Source organism: Lynx canadensis, chromosome C1, assembly GCF_007474595.2.
Source record: "Lynx canadensis isolate LIC74 chromosome C1, mLynCan4.pri.v2, whole genome shotgun sequence".
NCBI lineage: Eukaryota > Metazoa > Chordata > Mammalia > Carnivora > Felidae > Lynx > Lynx canadensis.
Window position 1 is genome coordinate 196,241,191 of NC_044310.1, and position 16,082 is coordinate 196,257,272.

Sequence of the window (16,082 nt, forward strand, 5' to 3'; positions counted from 1 at the left end):
AGTCTACACTATGTTTTATATAACTTCTTGACAAAGACCAAAACTTTGATAATACACTGCCTTGCCCAGGGAATAGGGAAACAGGAATTCACATACATTGCTCCTGGCAGAGAAAACTTTTACAAACTCTATAGAAAACAAGATTTCCATGTTGGTGATCTCTATCAAATTACATAAATATGTGTCCTTGACCTTGCAATGACCGCTTCTAGGCATTAATACTATAAGTAAATTCATTCACATATGCTTAGATTAAAAAAAAATCAAAGTACATGATAGCATGTAAAGCATGCTAACATTTGAGTGAAAAATGGGAAGGAACATATACATATGTCCTACTGTATGCATAAATTGTCTTTGGAAGAATACACAAAAGTAGCCAATAACATTTGTTGCCTAGGGATGGCTGAAGGACAGAGGCAGGACAAAAGTGGGAAAAAAATTTTATTTTACGTTCTTTTCTATTTTATCAATGTTAGACATGAAAATGTCCCTGAATTAAAACAAAAAAAAAAAAAAACAAGGAAAAAAAAAGAAAGAAATCATTTACCAGTGAGACAATATTTTTCCTCTATCTTTTTTCTTTGTTGGCTCACAATAATGTAATTATTTTCCATTTCCTTATTGAAAGAGAATCTAACAAATATGAACTGAGACAAATTAGAAATATCTAAACTTTAATCCAATAGTATAATAAATTTCTACAATATCTAATATTTGTATATTCATATTTTAATAACATTTCTCTGTCTTCTATGCTAATGAAAGGAATGCATTTCAAATTGCCACTACACTATTTTTCATATATTATTCCAGATGTTGTTATTGTAGCAGGAAAGAAGAAATATCTTTACCATTCATATGGAGCATTTTGTTTTTCCTTTTTAAAAAACTATTTATCCTTAAGATTAGTGAAAGTTCAGTGCTGATTTAAGTATGGCTTTAAGAATGCTGAAAAAAAAAGATACTTGTCTTTGTATCCAATATACTTTGTAAATGTCTTAGCAGTGATGATAGCTTATACTTACTTTAATGACTAATACAAGAAACAATATACACAAAGGGCAAGATATAGTCAGTCATCCATAATTCATATAGTTAATATCTCTGTGCCTAGAACAAAGTGGGGACACAGTGCTCTTTTTCTTTTCCTTTCTTTTTTTCTCTTCCTAATGAACGGATGGTGTTATAAGTACTGAGATTTCAGTACTTATAACCTGAAATTAGAATTACCATTTGGTGCACATTTGGATTTCTTGCTTTCTCTGATATACAGATTCTTAAGTCATAGTTAATATCACCACATCAGTGTTGTTAATAGCATTAACTTGAAAACCACAGAGAAATATAAGAAGCAATGACATACTATGTTTCATTTGCAAGCAATGAAATTAGGCAGTTTACTTGAATAGGAGCAAATCTACCACAAAGAATCAAAAGCTTATTTTCATGTTTCTGAGGACCAGAAGTGTGAAAAACATGAATTATTAAAATCACTTGATCATTTCAAGCCTATTCTTTCTCACTGTTGAACACTTACAGGTCTGGCAATGATTTTCTGTGGGTCCCCAGCATCGGCCAGTACAGGACTTATGGCAACGTCCACCTGTCGGAGAGGAAAGAGCGCACACACACATTATCATCTTTCACTCTTTGACTAGGAGTAACTCTTCAAAGCAAATAGTCTTGCTCCTTTCTGAGGATTTTTATATTTTCCTATAGCTGAAACATAGCTCATAAAATGCCCCCTTTAAGTAGCAAAACCTGAATGTCAAATACATGTGAAGCTGAAATACAATCTCCTGATATTAAAAATCTTCTCATTATTTTGTAAGAAAAGGAAATAAGTTGAATTTGTGAATTTTCCCAGACAGTTGTAAATATTTACATGAAATAACTTTCACTTTGACTATTGAATATTTTTGTTCTATTGATTCTATGTGATTCTATTCTGCTTGATATAATTTCAATAGTTCATGGCTAATTGATATTAAGGAATAAATCAATAGTTAAAAAGAATTTGAAGTCTATGGAAACAAAAATATTTTTACAAACACATGACAAACCACCAGAATGAAAAGGTTACATACATTACTTATATATTTATTTTAATTTTTTTAATGTTTATTTTTGTGAGAGAGAGAGTGCGCATGCACATGAGTTGGGGAGGGGAAGAGAGAGAGGGAGACACAGAATCTGAAGCAGGCTCCAGGCTCTGAGCTGTCAGATGTGACACAGTGAGATGCGGAACTTGAACTCATAGACTGAGAGACACTGATGTGAGCTGGAGTCAGAGGCTTAACTGATTGAGCCATCCAGGAGCCCCTACACACATAACTTAGAGTCTCATTTGAGGGAGGATGTCATCAAGAGGATGTGACAACACGTTGACCCTTGAGCTAGACCTGGCCAATGGGAGGCTCCTCGCTCCCTCCCCTGTCCTTGTAATGAACATCCTGCCTACTATTCCCCTGCTAGCAGTCTGAAAGGATGTAACTTTGAGAGAGTAAGGTGATACTGGGGCCATCTGAATTGAATATGTTACTGAACCCATTTAAAACCTTCATATAAACTTAAGAGTCTGGGGGCGCCTGGGTGGCGCAGTCGGTTAAGCGTCCGACTTCAGCCAGGTCACGATCTCGCGGTCCGGGAGTTCGAGCCCCGCGTCAGGCTCTGGGCTGATGGCTCAGAGCCTGGAGCCTGTTTCTGATTCTGTGTCTCCCTCTCTCTCTGCCCTCCCCCGTTCATGCTCTGTCTCTCTCTGTCCCAAAAATAAATAAACGTTGAAAAAAAAAATTTTTTTTAAATAAAAAAATAAATAAACTTAAGAGTCTGGTAGGCAGTTATGGGGATCTACTTGTCTTGTGGCTGTCCAAGATCACCTTGTATATGTTCAAGACCAGCCTTGTATGTAAGTTACCTTGCTTATTATACCTGCCACCTATCAATCTGGAGTGGTCTCCCTATGTATTCAGTCTTCCTTGCCCTCCATGCATAGGGACCAATTTGCAAACCAACATCTTTATATAAAAGTTTCAAGCATTTAAACAGATAAATTTTTAGGAAGTTTAATTTCAATTATTTGATATCCTTTTTTAAACATTTTATTGATACCATCTTCATTTTCAAATACGAGCCTTTATCTTCTGTAGCACTATCTTGCTCTTAAGAACACTGCTACTCTGAGCATTTGCCTCAGCAAATACAGTTATCCTACAGAGAAATTTTCCTAAGGACACAACCATAGAGTATTAGCTAGAAGAAATCACATATAATGATTTTCTTTGAATTTTGTTTCTGAATTTCATAGGTTCACCCTAATATTTGTGGGTATAAGGGTATATAGAGTGGGGTTTTTTAGAATAAAAAGTATACATGAAAATCTATTAAAGACTAAAGTGTTTCTATAACATAGTTCTTATTAAACCTTCTCTGTTAATTTTCTAACATTATTATGAACGAGTATACACCCATACAAGATGTTTACTTTAACATAATTATACAGTAAAACCTGGGATTGTGAGTAACTTGTTATGCAAGTGTTCTGCAAGACAAATAAACATTTCTAATAAATTTTAACTTGATAAACAAGCAATGTCTTGCAATACAAGTGGTATGTGATGCTGAATGTCACATGATCACAAACTGAGCCAACGGTTCTTGAAATTCGCTTTGATATACAAATGCTGTGGATTACAAGCATTTGTCCGGAATGAATTATACTTACAACCAAGGTTTTACTATATCTTGAAAGTTATGAAATAAGATTATATCAGATCTTTCCTCTTTTTCTTGACCCACAGGTCTTAATTCTTCAACTTGAAAGACCTTGTAACTTGGGCAGCTTTTTTTTTTCTTTTTTTCCTCCCTCTTTCTCTCTCCCTATGAGACTGCCTGAGTGAAGCTGTTATGTTAAATGCTTTCACAGTTAAAGAGCAGATTCAGCAGATGCACTTTTTCAGGCTGAACCTCAGGCCATCCAAATGGTCTACCCTTCTGCAAGTGAACAGTACGATTTCCAACTTAGGATAACACTTAGGCTCAATTCCATTTACCTTCTTAAAAGTATGAGGATCCTTGCTACAATAGAGTTTATCTAAAGCAATTCTGTTTGTGAACCACTATTGCTGACATCACCAGTGTATAATATCCTGTCACTCTGCCATCTGTTTATTTAGATCCAAACACATTATGACTACATAATGCAAGCTCATTCTCACTGACAGGAAAAGGACTCCATCTGGCCTGAACAATATAACTTTAATCAGTGATAATGATAATTATTATTAAAAACCTACTGGAGCTCTTTTGTACAATGCTAATAAATCTAATTTGATTTATACCAGCGGAAATTAGAAAGGGCTGTGAGACAAAATGGGAAGCAGTGAAAACTTTGAGTACAAACTTTTTATGAGAAAGTAACTAATGTTAATATATTTCTTTAGATGTGTTAAAATATTTTAAATCGACCCATTAAGTGGTCTGTTATTTAAAGATATCTGAAACAGAGGATGATCATCTACTATTTAATCTATGACTTCTTTAATTGTGTTAGCAGTCAATGAAATATTTAGTTGTGTTCACTGTGAGCAGAACACTATTATAGCTGTGGGGGGTGGGGGGGGAGCTAAGCAACATTATTTTAATACACTCAGTATTCCTCATTTATTGGATTATATATTTTCTACCTTCTTATTCTTGTAGTTTTGATATACCACTGAAGACTTTTGCCTGGATCCAATACAAAAAGGAATATTACTAGAAATTAGGTTTATGGTTCTTGACAAAGTATCATGGCAAGGCCCAACTAGTTGTAAACAAATGATATAGTGTGCCACCCCAGCCAGACACACACAAAGTTTAAACAATTTAACCTTGACTATCATGCTGTAGGAAATTTTGTTTGGCAGTTTCCATTTTTCATTCATATTTAAATAAAAATATGGATTACTGCTGTAAAAGGAGCTAACAACATCTGCCTCCTTACTGAGATTTTACTCAGTCATATATTCCCTTCACTCCTTTTGGAAACCAGAGAAAGAGGGTCACTTGGCACACACATTCCAGAATTCTATTACTACACATGTGTGGAGGGCCGTGACCTACGTGTGCTTCCACAAATGGTTTCTCATTCTGGCTCGCCCTTCATTGGACTGTCTTTGACCCTCTGGAATCTGCCCCCACATTCAGGTTCACCTGTGGCAATATGCAATTGGGCAAATACTATTTCACTAAGTTGTTCCAATTAAGTATCAAATATCTTGGCCAAAATCGGATTGGAGGTATTCCCGAATTAATATATTTGCCATACTCTCACGCCTGCAACCTTAGTTTGATTCTTCTAGACAACTGGGTAGTGTAGTTTTATGGACTAATGTGTTTAATATGCTTTAAAATATGCTTTTAGATTTTTCTTTCCAACATTTCTGCTGCACACAAATGTCAAAAATGAGAAGGAAGACAAGGGGTTTTCTGAATAATTACCTATCTAGGTTAGCAAAACAAAACAAAACAAAACTACATACTTTTTTTCTCTACCTTCCTTCCAACTATTTATCCAAAAGTATTTTTTCAGTTCCTTCTATACCTGTGTGTTAGGAACCATGTAAAGTATTGAAACAGACATGGTTACTTCTCTAATAAGAGTTTAGAATTAATTCAGCATTATTTTAAAGGGAAAGGGTTTTGATTAGTCTGTATCTAACATTCACCTTCTATGGGGTTTAAGGAAAGAAGCCAACAAATCTAAATTTTTAACAGTCCTCTAGCTCAGGAAAGAAGAGTTGGATGGGGTCAGGTTGAGCTGGGCCATTTCCAAGTTAATGCCTGGTGGCTTGGAAGTCCACTCCATTCCTTATAGGGTAATTTATCTATATGACATCTAAAATGAGATCAGAGGAGAGCACTTCAGTGGAGAGGATAAGTATGGCCCATGACGGATCTCTCCCTTGTCTTTTACAGAAAGAAAAATACTTTTGACTATGGCCCAACATCTTACTGAGAAATTTCTGTCTTCTATTCTCAGATTCTCAGGTATGCAGTGTCTCAGGAGGCCTGATTTCAAGAGGGAAAAAAAGGCCATGTATTCACTCTTTTAGTGTGTATTAATTTTATAAATCACTTCTCTATGTATTTTAAATGAGAACAGCAGAAAGACGAAATCCATACTAGCCTATGTAAATGGAAGAAATGTTTTGGGGCACTGAAACTTTGCCAGTGCTGTCCAAATATGTCTTATTTCCATGTCTCAGTATGCTACATGATTCTTTTCCATTGTTTATTTCAATAATTCTTTTAAAACTATGTGAGGAAATATGCTACTTAAAAATAAGAATCTGACATTTCCGTTCAACTTAGTGATAACAGAGTTATTTAAATTAATATTTCTACCTCCTGTCATTTTGACTCAAAGAAGTGAAATATAAAACAAAACAAAATTTCAGACAAATATTTCTGTCACTTTAGCAACCATTTTAATCTTTTAAAGTAAGTGCTGATTACTTCACATCAGCATTATTTTAATTCACAATCATTTCTGCTTTGACAATGCATTATTCATCGCAGAAGTTAGCAAGTATGACTAAGTTTATCTTTTATGCTTGTCCAGAAGTTATTAAAATGTAGCTTTTGCATTCTTTTTTTTTTGTAGGAACTAGAGTCCCTGAGCCACTTCGATATTTTTAAGAGTCATAAATTCATGTTAGAAGTTTTGCTTGTCCATAGGACTACCTGACAGTAGAGATGGGATTTAACATGTACCTCTGGACTGCTTTCTGCAAGTAATATGCTAGGACAGTTGAAGAGTTACAAAACGTGAGGTCACTGGCAACCACAAAAGATTATATCTTCAAACTTCCTGTAGCTAAAGGCAATGCAGTTACATTGCCTGGGTTCTTCTTTCAGTCCATTTAAAAAAACTGGCAGTCTTGACCTCTTAAAATTTCTTTTACTGGGGAAAGAGTGAGAGAATAGTATCGTTTTCATGATCCCATAATTCAGAAAGGGAAGTGGAACATTTATTGCAAGTCTACACTAAACTAGTCCCTATTCTTGAATGGATGATAAAAAGATGAATAAATCAGTGTCCTGCCCTCAAGGAGCTTTCAAGGACCAGGAAATAAGTAGAAAAATGGGCAAATAGTCATGATAATCATAATACTTGCTAAAATAGAAGTATGCATAAAATGGAGAGGATGGATTTGAAAAAGGCTCCATGGAGAGTAGGCTTGAATTTCTACTTTGTGAGTAGATAAAGGGAAGAAAGTTCCAGGCTGAATAATTAACCTAAGCAATGACACAGAGGCATGGGTGCACACAACTGTTTGGGGCCATAATGAATAGTTTATAGTCTTTGAGCTGTTTGCATTAGGACAGCGTCTGGAGTGTAAGCTTACAAAGTATCTCGAAAGTCTTCTGAATAGGTTAGAGTTTACTCTGTGAAAGTGTCATGGAGTTGGTCAAAGTTTTTAAACACTGAAATTATGTGGTTTGATCTGCATGGTAGAAGAGACTTTCAGGTTATGGTTCCCAAAATTAGTGTTGAGATTTGAGAACTTGTGCAAGGTGCTGATTTTACAGTCTAGGAGAGGGAGGGACAGGAATTTGTATTTAAAAAAAAAAAAAAGCAATCCCAGGGGTTCTGATGATGAAGGTTCCACATGAGTAAGTATGGATAAGAAATAATGGTTTGGCATGTAATTCCAAACATCATAGCCATATTTTGAGACAAAAATTTAAGTGCTAGATCTGATCAGATGCTTGGTAACCAAACTTATAGGATTAAATGGTGTAAACATGTAGCCGTCTCTCACTTCCCAGTGTTCACTCCTTGATTTGTGGATATATTTCCATCAGGTTGCATTTTTACCCCAGCAGTCCTAAAAAACACATAACTTTTTTTCAAATTTAAATTATTATAAAGCACCCTGTTGATAGTAAAGTCTCAACAGGATTCCAGCAAATAATATATTGGCATCATTATTTAATGACATTACTGAATTGCTCTTTTTTTTTTACTCAGAAGTTAATATTGGGCTTGTTCTTATCTGACAACTCTCATTGTCATGTGTGTTTATTTGGTCCCACAATTTCGTTATGTAAATGACTTTACAGTTTTCTTCCAATTTCAATTCAATCTTCCTATCTTGCCCATGATTTGCAAGTTAATTACTGAATGAAAGCTTTAAGTTCTATACACTTGCTATTCAAAACAAAGATGGGCAAGTATTTTCACTAACTAGGAAGACAAAGTTAAAGTAAAAATATATATGGGTAGAATTTTTCATCTAGCAATAAATTAAGTCAGGAGTTAGCAATTTAAATTATGTTAAGTAATCACTGGATTGGAAAAGTAGGTAATGTCAACATCATTAAACTTGTTTTGTTTTTTTTTCTACAAGTGCCATCATGTTATACAGTCAAGCAACCTATAGTCCAAGGATTTAGACTAGCCTACATACTCATATGATAAGATTAATTTTGAACAGAAGTGTAAATACATCAAGCTCAGTATGAGATACTTCTATCCACCCTTTCTCAAGGATTCAATCCCACTGCTGATCTGTAACTGCCAGAGCACACAGTATCTCTCCCCAGCACTAACTCAGATAGGATTACAGACAGATGGCTAATGAACTGACCAGTTATCAGGCACACAGAATTGTGCAAAAGTTGAAGTATTGAGCCTGTTTAGCAAATCTTCATTATCCTGAAGCCTTCGGTAAACATAAATCAATCTAGAGGAGAAACCATAATGGCAGACATCTCATGTGCAGATAGAAGCTGGAAGGGTGGGGTGGGGTGGGATAGACATTCCAAGAGTGTCTGTTTAAAACCTCTTAACCATGCATGGGGGCAACTGGCTACTCTATCAGCATGTTGACTTTAGGGTGCTTCCATGTATTAAGTAGAGTGGTCTAGATCTGCACAAATTTCAGTCAAAAGGAAATTTGATGAGAATCTATTACGAACTTAATATATTGATCATCACTCACATTTATAGTCTTACATGATTATAAGTTACTGATAGAAGTAATGGCATACATGTGCCAAAATAAAATACACATTAATAGACTAAAGGGATTATATTTCCCATTGAATGGAAAGATCTGATACAATATCTATATTACTGTTCTGTAAACTTTATACTTCTAGCACACCTTCACAATTCTTTAGGCTACTGTAATCAATAGAAAAGAACTTAAAAAAGAATAATAGTAAAGGGGCCCAAATGGTTTCCCAAATGTATCAACAATACAAAATGACTCAAATTATAAGGAAAGGTTAAATTTTTCCTGAAAAACTATTTCATACTATTACATATTGATACATTTAAATATTTCATATATCATACTCATATTTCATATTTCTTCCAAATAATGTAATTAGAAAGCATTAATTATCACTGTTTACAGTCGTTAGCACAGAGCAGAACACAGGAATCTACCTACTGTGGAACAGAATTAGTTCTAATCAATGTCAAACACATTATAAACACGAATAAGGGGTCTGAACAAACTGGAAAACCTTACCAGCAGAATTAAAGAATACATTAATATGGGTCTGCTGTTTTCAATCAACAGTAATAATGACAGGTATGTTTATTAGCATTTAAGGTGAACCAGCAAAGCCATCAAGAGCACTCATGATTATAGTCTACCTAGATTATACCCTTGGGAAGTCGACAGTGCAAAACCTGTTCAGCTCTAAGTGGTGGTGGTCCTCCTGGAATATCTAGTTTTTATATATATTAGTTCTGTTAATCCTCATATAACACTAATAGGCTGACACCTTCCAAAATTTGTATCTCCAGTCCTGACCATGTTGGGGTATAGGCTTATGCTTCAAACTGCTTCTAACACATTTTACCTGTATAATTAGCAGACATGCAAACATTTACATGTCCAAAATGTAATCCTCACTTCCCAACCCAGAAAATCCTTTAAAGCCTTCTTCCATCAGTCAGTCATAACAATACTTCTTCATGTCAATCAATCCTTTCAGAATTTCATGTTGAAAAAGTTGGACTCATCCTCAGCTCAAACTCAAAATCATTATCACATCCAGTTAACGCTCACTTCAAAATACAGCTAAGCCCAATCATTTCCCATCACCCTTACCACTAAGTCACAACTGTCCCCTGCTTGCATTAATGCAACAACCTCCTAACTTGTGTCCTAGCTTCTACCCTGGCCTCTATATAATCTCTTCTCAATATATTAACCAGAGCAATCTTCTTAGACATACCAGATCAAATTCCAATAACTTCCCATCTCAAAGTAAAAAAGACAAAGTGCTTCTAATGGTCTGGAAGGCCGTATGATATTTGGCCTTCTCCATGTATTCATAACCTTACTTCCTACTATGTTCTTCCTGGATCACTCCTCTGAGCACTCTCATCTGCTATTCCCAGGATGTACAAGGTGCACCCTCTACGTAGGGCCCTCCCATGCCCTCTCCCTGAGCCTCTCTTTCTCTGATAGGCTACAGTCACATGGTTCATCTGCTTACTTGCTTTTCTTAGATGCCACCTCCCAATGAGGTCTTGCTGACCCACACTGATTTGCTATATTTTATTTATTTTTAATGTTTCTTTTAATTAATTAATTTAATTAATGTTTTTATTTATTTATTTTTATTTTTCATTTTAATGTTTATTTATTTTGAGAGAGAGACAGAGACACAGCACAAGCAGGGGAGGGCCAGAGAGAGAGGGAGACACAGAATCCGAAGCAGGCTTCAGGCTCTAGGCTGTCAGCACCAAGCCCGATGCAGGGCTCCAACTCAAAAACTGTGAGATCATGACCTGAGCCAAAGTTGGACACTCAACCAACTGAGCCACCACATGCCCTAGATTTTATTTCTAATACATGTTTGAATTAGAAATGTTATAAAGTGCAGAAGAAATAAAAGAAGAAAATAAAAATCATTTATAAACTTTGTATTTTGGTGTTTTTCATTTTTTGATGTATAGTAATACTGTTTTCTGAATAGTATAATAGTCTGTCTAGTTTTGTGACCTGCTGTTTTCACATTACATTTTATCCTAAACATTATCAGGTTATATTATGTAGATGCAATTTTTTTTTTGGTCAATTTGCCTCCCATTATATAGCCATACCATAATCCAATTAACCATTTGCTATATGGAATATTTTGCCGGTACATGAAGAAAACCAATAAATATTTTTAAATGAAAATATACATTAAGAAAATATCACTAATTTCATATCATACTATTAAGAAGATTTGTAGCTCATGGAAGGTTGATTTGGATATCAGAAAGAACGTGACCATGCCATTCTTTATGTCCTTCTGGAAAACACTGATGGTATCTGGACCACTTGTGTAGGTTTGTAGACAACTGGCACATGCATCAGAACATTTGATAAAGGAACGGGCTGGCCTAGACTGATGTGCTGATACTAGGAGTCTACCAAAGGCCTCTGTACATATCCATCATGTTTGACTCTTTAATCACTGAGTTACACAAAACAATTGAAATATGCTTACCACATCTACAAATGACAACATCAGGCAGGGGTAGCAATTGTTCATACATAGGATAACTATTCAGATTTTAAAAAGCACTTGGTGGGGCACCTGGGTGGCTCAGTCGGTTGAGCAACCAACTTTGACTCTGGCCATGATTTCATAGTTGGTGAGTTCAAACTCCATGGGTTTAAGCCCCATGTTGGGCTCTGTGCTGACGAAACGTTAAAAACACTTCTAAAAATTAAAACAAAAAAGCACTTGGTAAACGAAATGAAGAGCCAAAAGTAACAATATAAAATTTAACAGGATCAATGTAAATTTCTGCATTTGTGGTTCTAAATGAGTATTTCATGTAAATATCAACAGCTATGCACACATACAGGATCTATCCGTCATGAGACAGGTTAGAATTTCAGTTCTCACTCTGGTTTTAGAACTGTTTCATTCCTCAGGTAGATAAGTTAACTTTTCTGACTATTTTTTTTTTTATTTTTTATTTAAGTGTTTATCTTGTACATGGAGGTTCACACTGTGCTGCATAGTCAAATTTAGACATCATTACCGATATAATCAATCTCACCATTTATTGAGCACTTTCTACATTCTAGCTTGTAGACAAAGCGCTTACACTTAGTATCTCATTGAATTTGCACAACAGTATAGTGTAAGTACTATTATTTGTCTCATTTTATAGGTAGAAAACAGAAGTGTAAGTGGAACCGGAACTTGCCTCTTTATATCATGATGGGTTTATTTTAGATAGCATATTTGCTTGTCAGAAATTTTGTTTTTGTACATTTTTAAAATTTAATTCACATTTACTTTGATTCTATTACTTGCTTATTAAGGTTCATCAGTAAATGGGGCTAAAATAAATGCCAGTTAAATATAAACACATTTTAGTAATTAGCATTTATAATTGTGATAGGAAATTATAGCCTGTGGTTTAGGGAAGATAAAATACTTGAAAGTATTGTGTGCATAACCAAATTACAATATTGCTGTTCACTGCTTTAAGTGTTCACATAAGTGCTGGTAAAAAGCAGAAAACATAAACTTTGAAATCATTTTTTATCTGCATTCAGTCTCCATTATTTATAATTGGTAGGATCTTGAGTAAGGAACTTTACCTAAGAGCTGACTTTCTTTATTAATAAAATATAGATGATGATACTTCCTGTATATGCTAGGGCTGATTAAGAGGAATAACATATGTAAAACACCTGGCATGTAATATACATCAATTGATGTTAGTTCCTTTTTCCCTCCCTCAAAATATTGTATTTAAAAACATTAAAGAACAACAAAGAGAGACAAAGAAATGTAGACAGTCAGCAGAAGTGATATGGCAGACAAATCAAGTAATCTGGAGACAGAAGTGTTTATGCAGACAGAGTTGAAATGATCAGTAAGGCATCATAGTCAAGTAATAGGAAAGGGGGAGGCTGTAATGTCTTAGAAACTTTGACAGGCTTGGCAGAAAGGGACAAGTGGGTTTCAGAGGTCTCTGCATGCTTTGGCAAAGCTTGAGAAGCCGCAGTCTCAGCAGGAATGCTACTAATAATCTAAGTACAGTGAAAGCTCATTCTGCTACTGGGATATCACATTCTTGTACCTTTCAGCCCAGTGTACATGGAAGGAGGAAAAGAGGGCAGATAATATTTCAAGGTATGTGACAGAAAAGAAGAGAGGAACCCATGGTGAAACGGTATTTGAATTGCTGGAGAGGATTAGATGTCATCGGTGCTGGGATTCCTGCCCATTCCATGACCCTCATCTGTGAGACTGCTAGTCAGAGGTGCTAAGGGATCCCTGAGGAACTGTAACCACCGTGTTTTCAGTATGTGAGTGGTGTCACATTTAAGAGGCATGGGTCAGCAGCTGAAATTCAACCACAAGAACTTTACTTGTCTCAGAGGACATTAAATGGGATCCAAAGCACTGCCCGTGGCAACAGTTCCAAACTTTTTCTTAATTCTCACTTTTCTCACACTACTTTCAGCCTCTGATTCACCACAGGCTACCCCCTGCCCAAGGAAGCTCACTAGCTCTCTCTCCTGCCTTTCCGCCATCACCAAGCATTCACAATCTCCTCTCTTCCATTCTATCACTTTCATGTCATTGGTTTGACTTAGCCATTCTCCCTAAATACTTTTATTTCATTCAGCTCTCTCGTTAAAAAATTTTCTGTCCATCTTAGCATACTAAGTGTGAATTCCAACATTCTAGGAAGACTGTGTGTGTGTGTGTGTGTGTGTGTGTGTGTGTGTGTGTGAGAGAGAGAGAGAGAGAGAGAGAGATACAGTGTGTGTGTGTGTGTGTGTGTGTGTGTGTGTGTGTGTAGACTTGATGGACAGTTTGGTCCAGAGGGGTAAAGAGATCAGGCTGGCAGATAGGTAATGTTTGAGCAGATATGGAAGAAAGACCATGAACATTCCCACATTTGTTGTTTTTTAATCCTGTCAGAGTAGTTGTTACTTGAAAGGCAATGCATTGGTTCTATTTCACTATGAGCATAAAAAATTCCCAATATCTATGTGTGGCATGGTCTCCATAAGAGCCTGTTTTCATCTGGCTTCCATTTGTCAGCTCCAAGAATAAATCTATCTCCTCTACGAATTAATAAGTAATGGGTATTATCACAGGAAAACTGAAATGGATAAAATTATAACAAGCTCCTCAAGGGAAAAAAAAAAACATTTATTTTCCACAGTTCCTAACAGCACTAAAAACACAGTAGACTTCCCAGATCCAATAGCCCTGCATTTCCTTTACTAAGAGGCCAGTATCTTCACACTATAGTGCTAACCCAGCTTCTTCCACCTTGAGTCAGTTTTGAAAGGTCTTATAATGTCTGTGGCTTGAGACTTTATAATTATGGCTGGCACCATTAATCTTGTAGCCTCTCTTTCTTATTATATCTGAGATTGAGACTGAGTCTCTGTTACAGATTGCTAGCCTGTAGCAGTCAGTTGGGGAGATGAGACATCACTGAGACAGATAACAAAGAAAAATGGGTAACAAGTTGGGGAAGATTAGGTAGCTCCATGGCACTGTATTAAACAAACTCTTTTGAGGTATCAGCCAGAAGTCTCATTTTACGTCCCTACTATTATTTCATCCACCAAAGGGATTTAGCTGTGTGTGTGTGTGTGTGTGTGTGTGTGTATCTCCCTCAAGTCCTCCCACTTAAAATAAAAACAACCACATTAACAAATAGGCATACTTCTAAAATGCCACCACAAGCCTAAGGAATGAAATGTGATTTTAAAATTGATGAAGGTTATAAGAAAGTGACCCAAAAGGCATTAGAGTAAGTAATAAGCCTAAAATGTCTTGATGTAAAATGTTTTCATTAATCTGCCTTTGAAGTTCACACACAAAAGCTAAAATTCAAGAATAATGGATTTATAACATATTTTTGAAAAAAAAAAAAAGATTCCATCAACCAGGTATTTCAACGGCATTTCTTACTGATGTACTACTAGACTGATCTGGAAATTGAGTTATTTAAAGAAAAAGAGATAAGTGATTTGCAAGCCCCTGCATATATATCTGTTGTATTCTATCACAAAATGATTTAGCCTTAAATATTAGCCTCACTACCTATCAATCTGCCCCTAGTTCTCTGTTTTCTAAAAAAATATATTGTTAGTCTTGTAACCATCTGAAATATAAACCTCAAGGTAGAATCAAAGTCCTTATGAACTAGCATATTAAAGAGTTAGTCATAGCTTAGACATAATGCATTTTTATTATATAGTGGGAATTGTTCTAGGTGATTTATTTCCCATGAAAACCTTAGGAGGAAAATGCTACTACAGATGAGGAAGCTGAGGACAGAGAAATTTAATAACTTGTCCAAGGTCACACAGAATGGGACAGGCCTGAAATAGTCCAGAGATCTGAGCCAGAATCCATGTTCTTCACCAATATAATCAGGTATCTAGTTTACTTTAACAGATATAAGAAAAGAACAGTCATGTGGGACAGAGAAGGACCGAACACACAAAATGAATTAAAATACTCATAGGCAGACAAACTTTATGTTAGAACAAAGCCCTGTTTCTTACAGAATTAGTATAAATACTGATAAGTTCAGTGGATTTTAGGAGGTAAAGAAAATGTTAGGCAATAATGTTAAATGAGATCATTAACACAGATACTTATTCAAAATCACCTAGGGAATGACATACATGGAGTTTAAAAAAAAAGACTCAGGGTCACTTGCCAAAATCATTAATGTATGTGGGCAATGAGTAGTAGTTAGCAAATGACCTAAATGGGCAGGGTGGAGGGTATTATAGACAGATGCCAAGAACATTAAGAATGGATGTCCTTAACCACACAGCTCTCCATGCCCACAAAATTATAGATGTATTTGCTTATAAATGACGATGCGAAGCTAAGAGAAGGCTGATCACAGTTCCCAGTTTTAGGCTATAATACAGAATAAGAAGTGTCTTCATAGTGTTTAATTATAAACACTAAAACTGATAACAACAAATATTTATGGAACACTTATGTGCTAGGCTGTTTTTAACATTTTCATGTATTATCCCAATTCACTGTAATGTAAGAAAAATGAA

General features: G+C 35.6%; 1 protein-coding gene across 1 annotated transcript in view; it reads right to left on the bottom strand.

Annotated features, from left to right (window-relative positions):
* Nucleotides 1–16,082, bottom strand: part of ERBB4 (erb-b2 receptor tyrosine kinase 4) — a 529,970-nt gene that overhangs the window by 346,502 nt on the left and 167,386 nt on the right. The window contains exon 4 of the mRNA XM_032594121.1: nt 1,541–1,606. Coding sequence (XP_032450012.1) covers nt 1,541–1,606 — 66 coding nt within the window. The remainder of the gene's footprint in view (nt 1–1,540; nt 1,607–16,082) is intronic.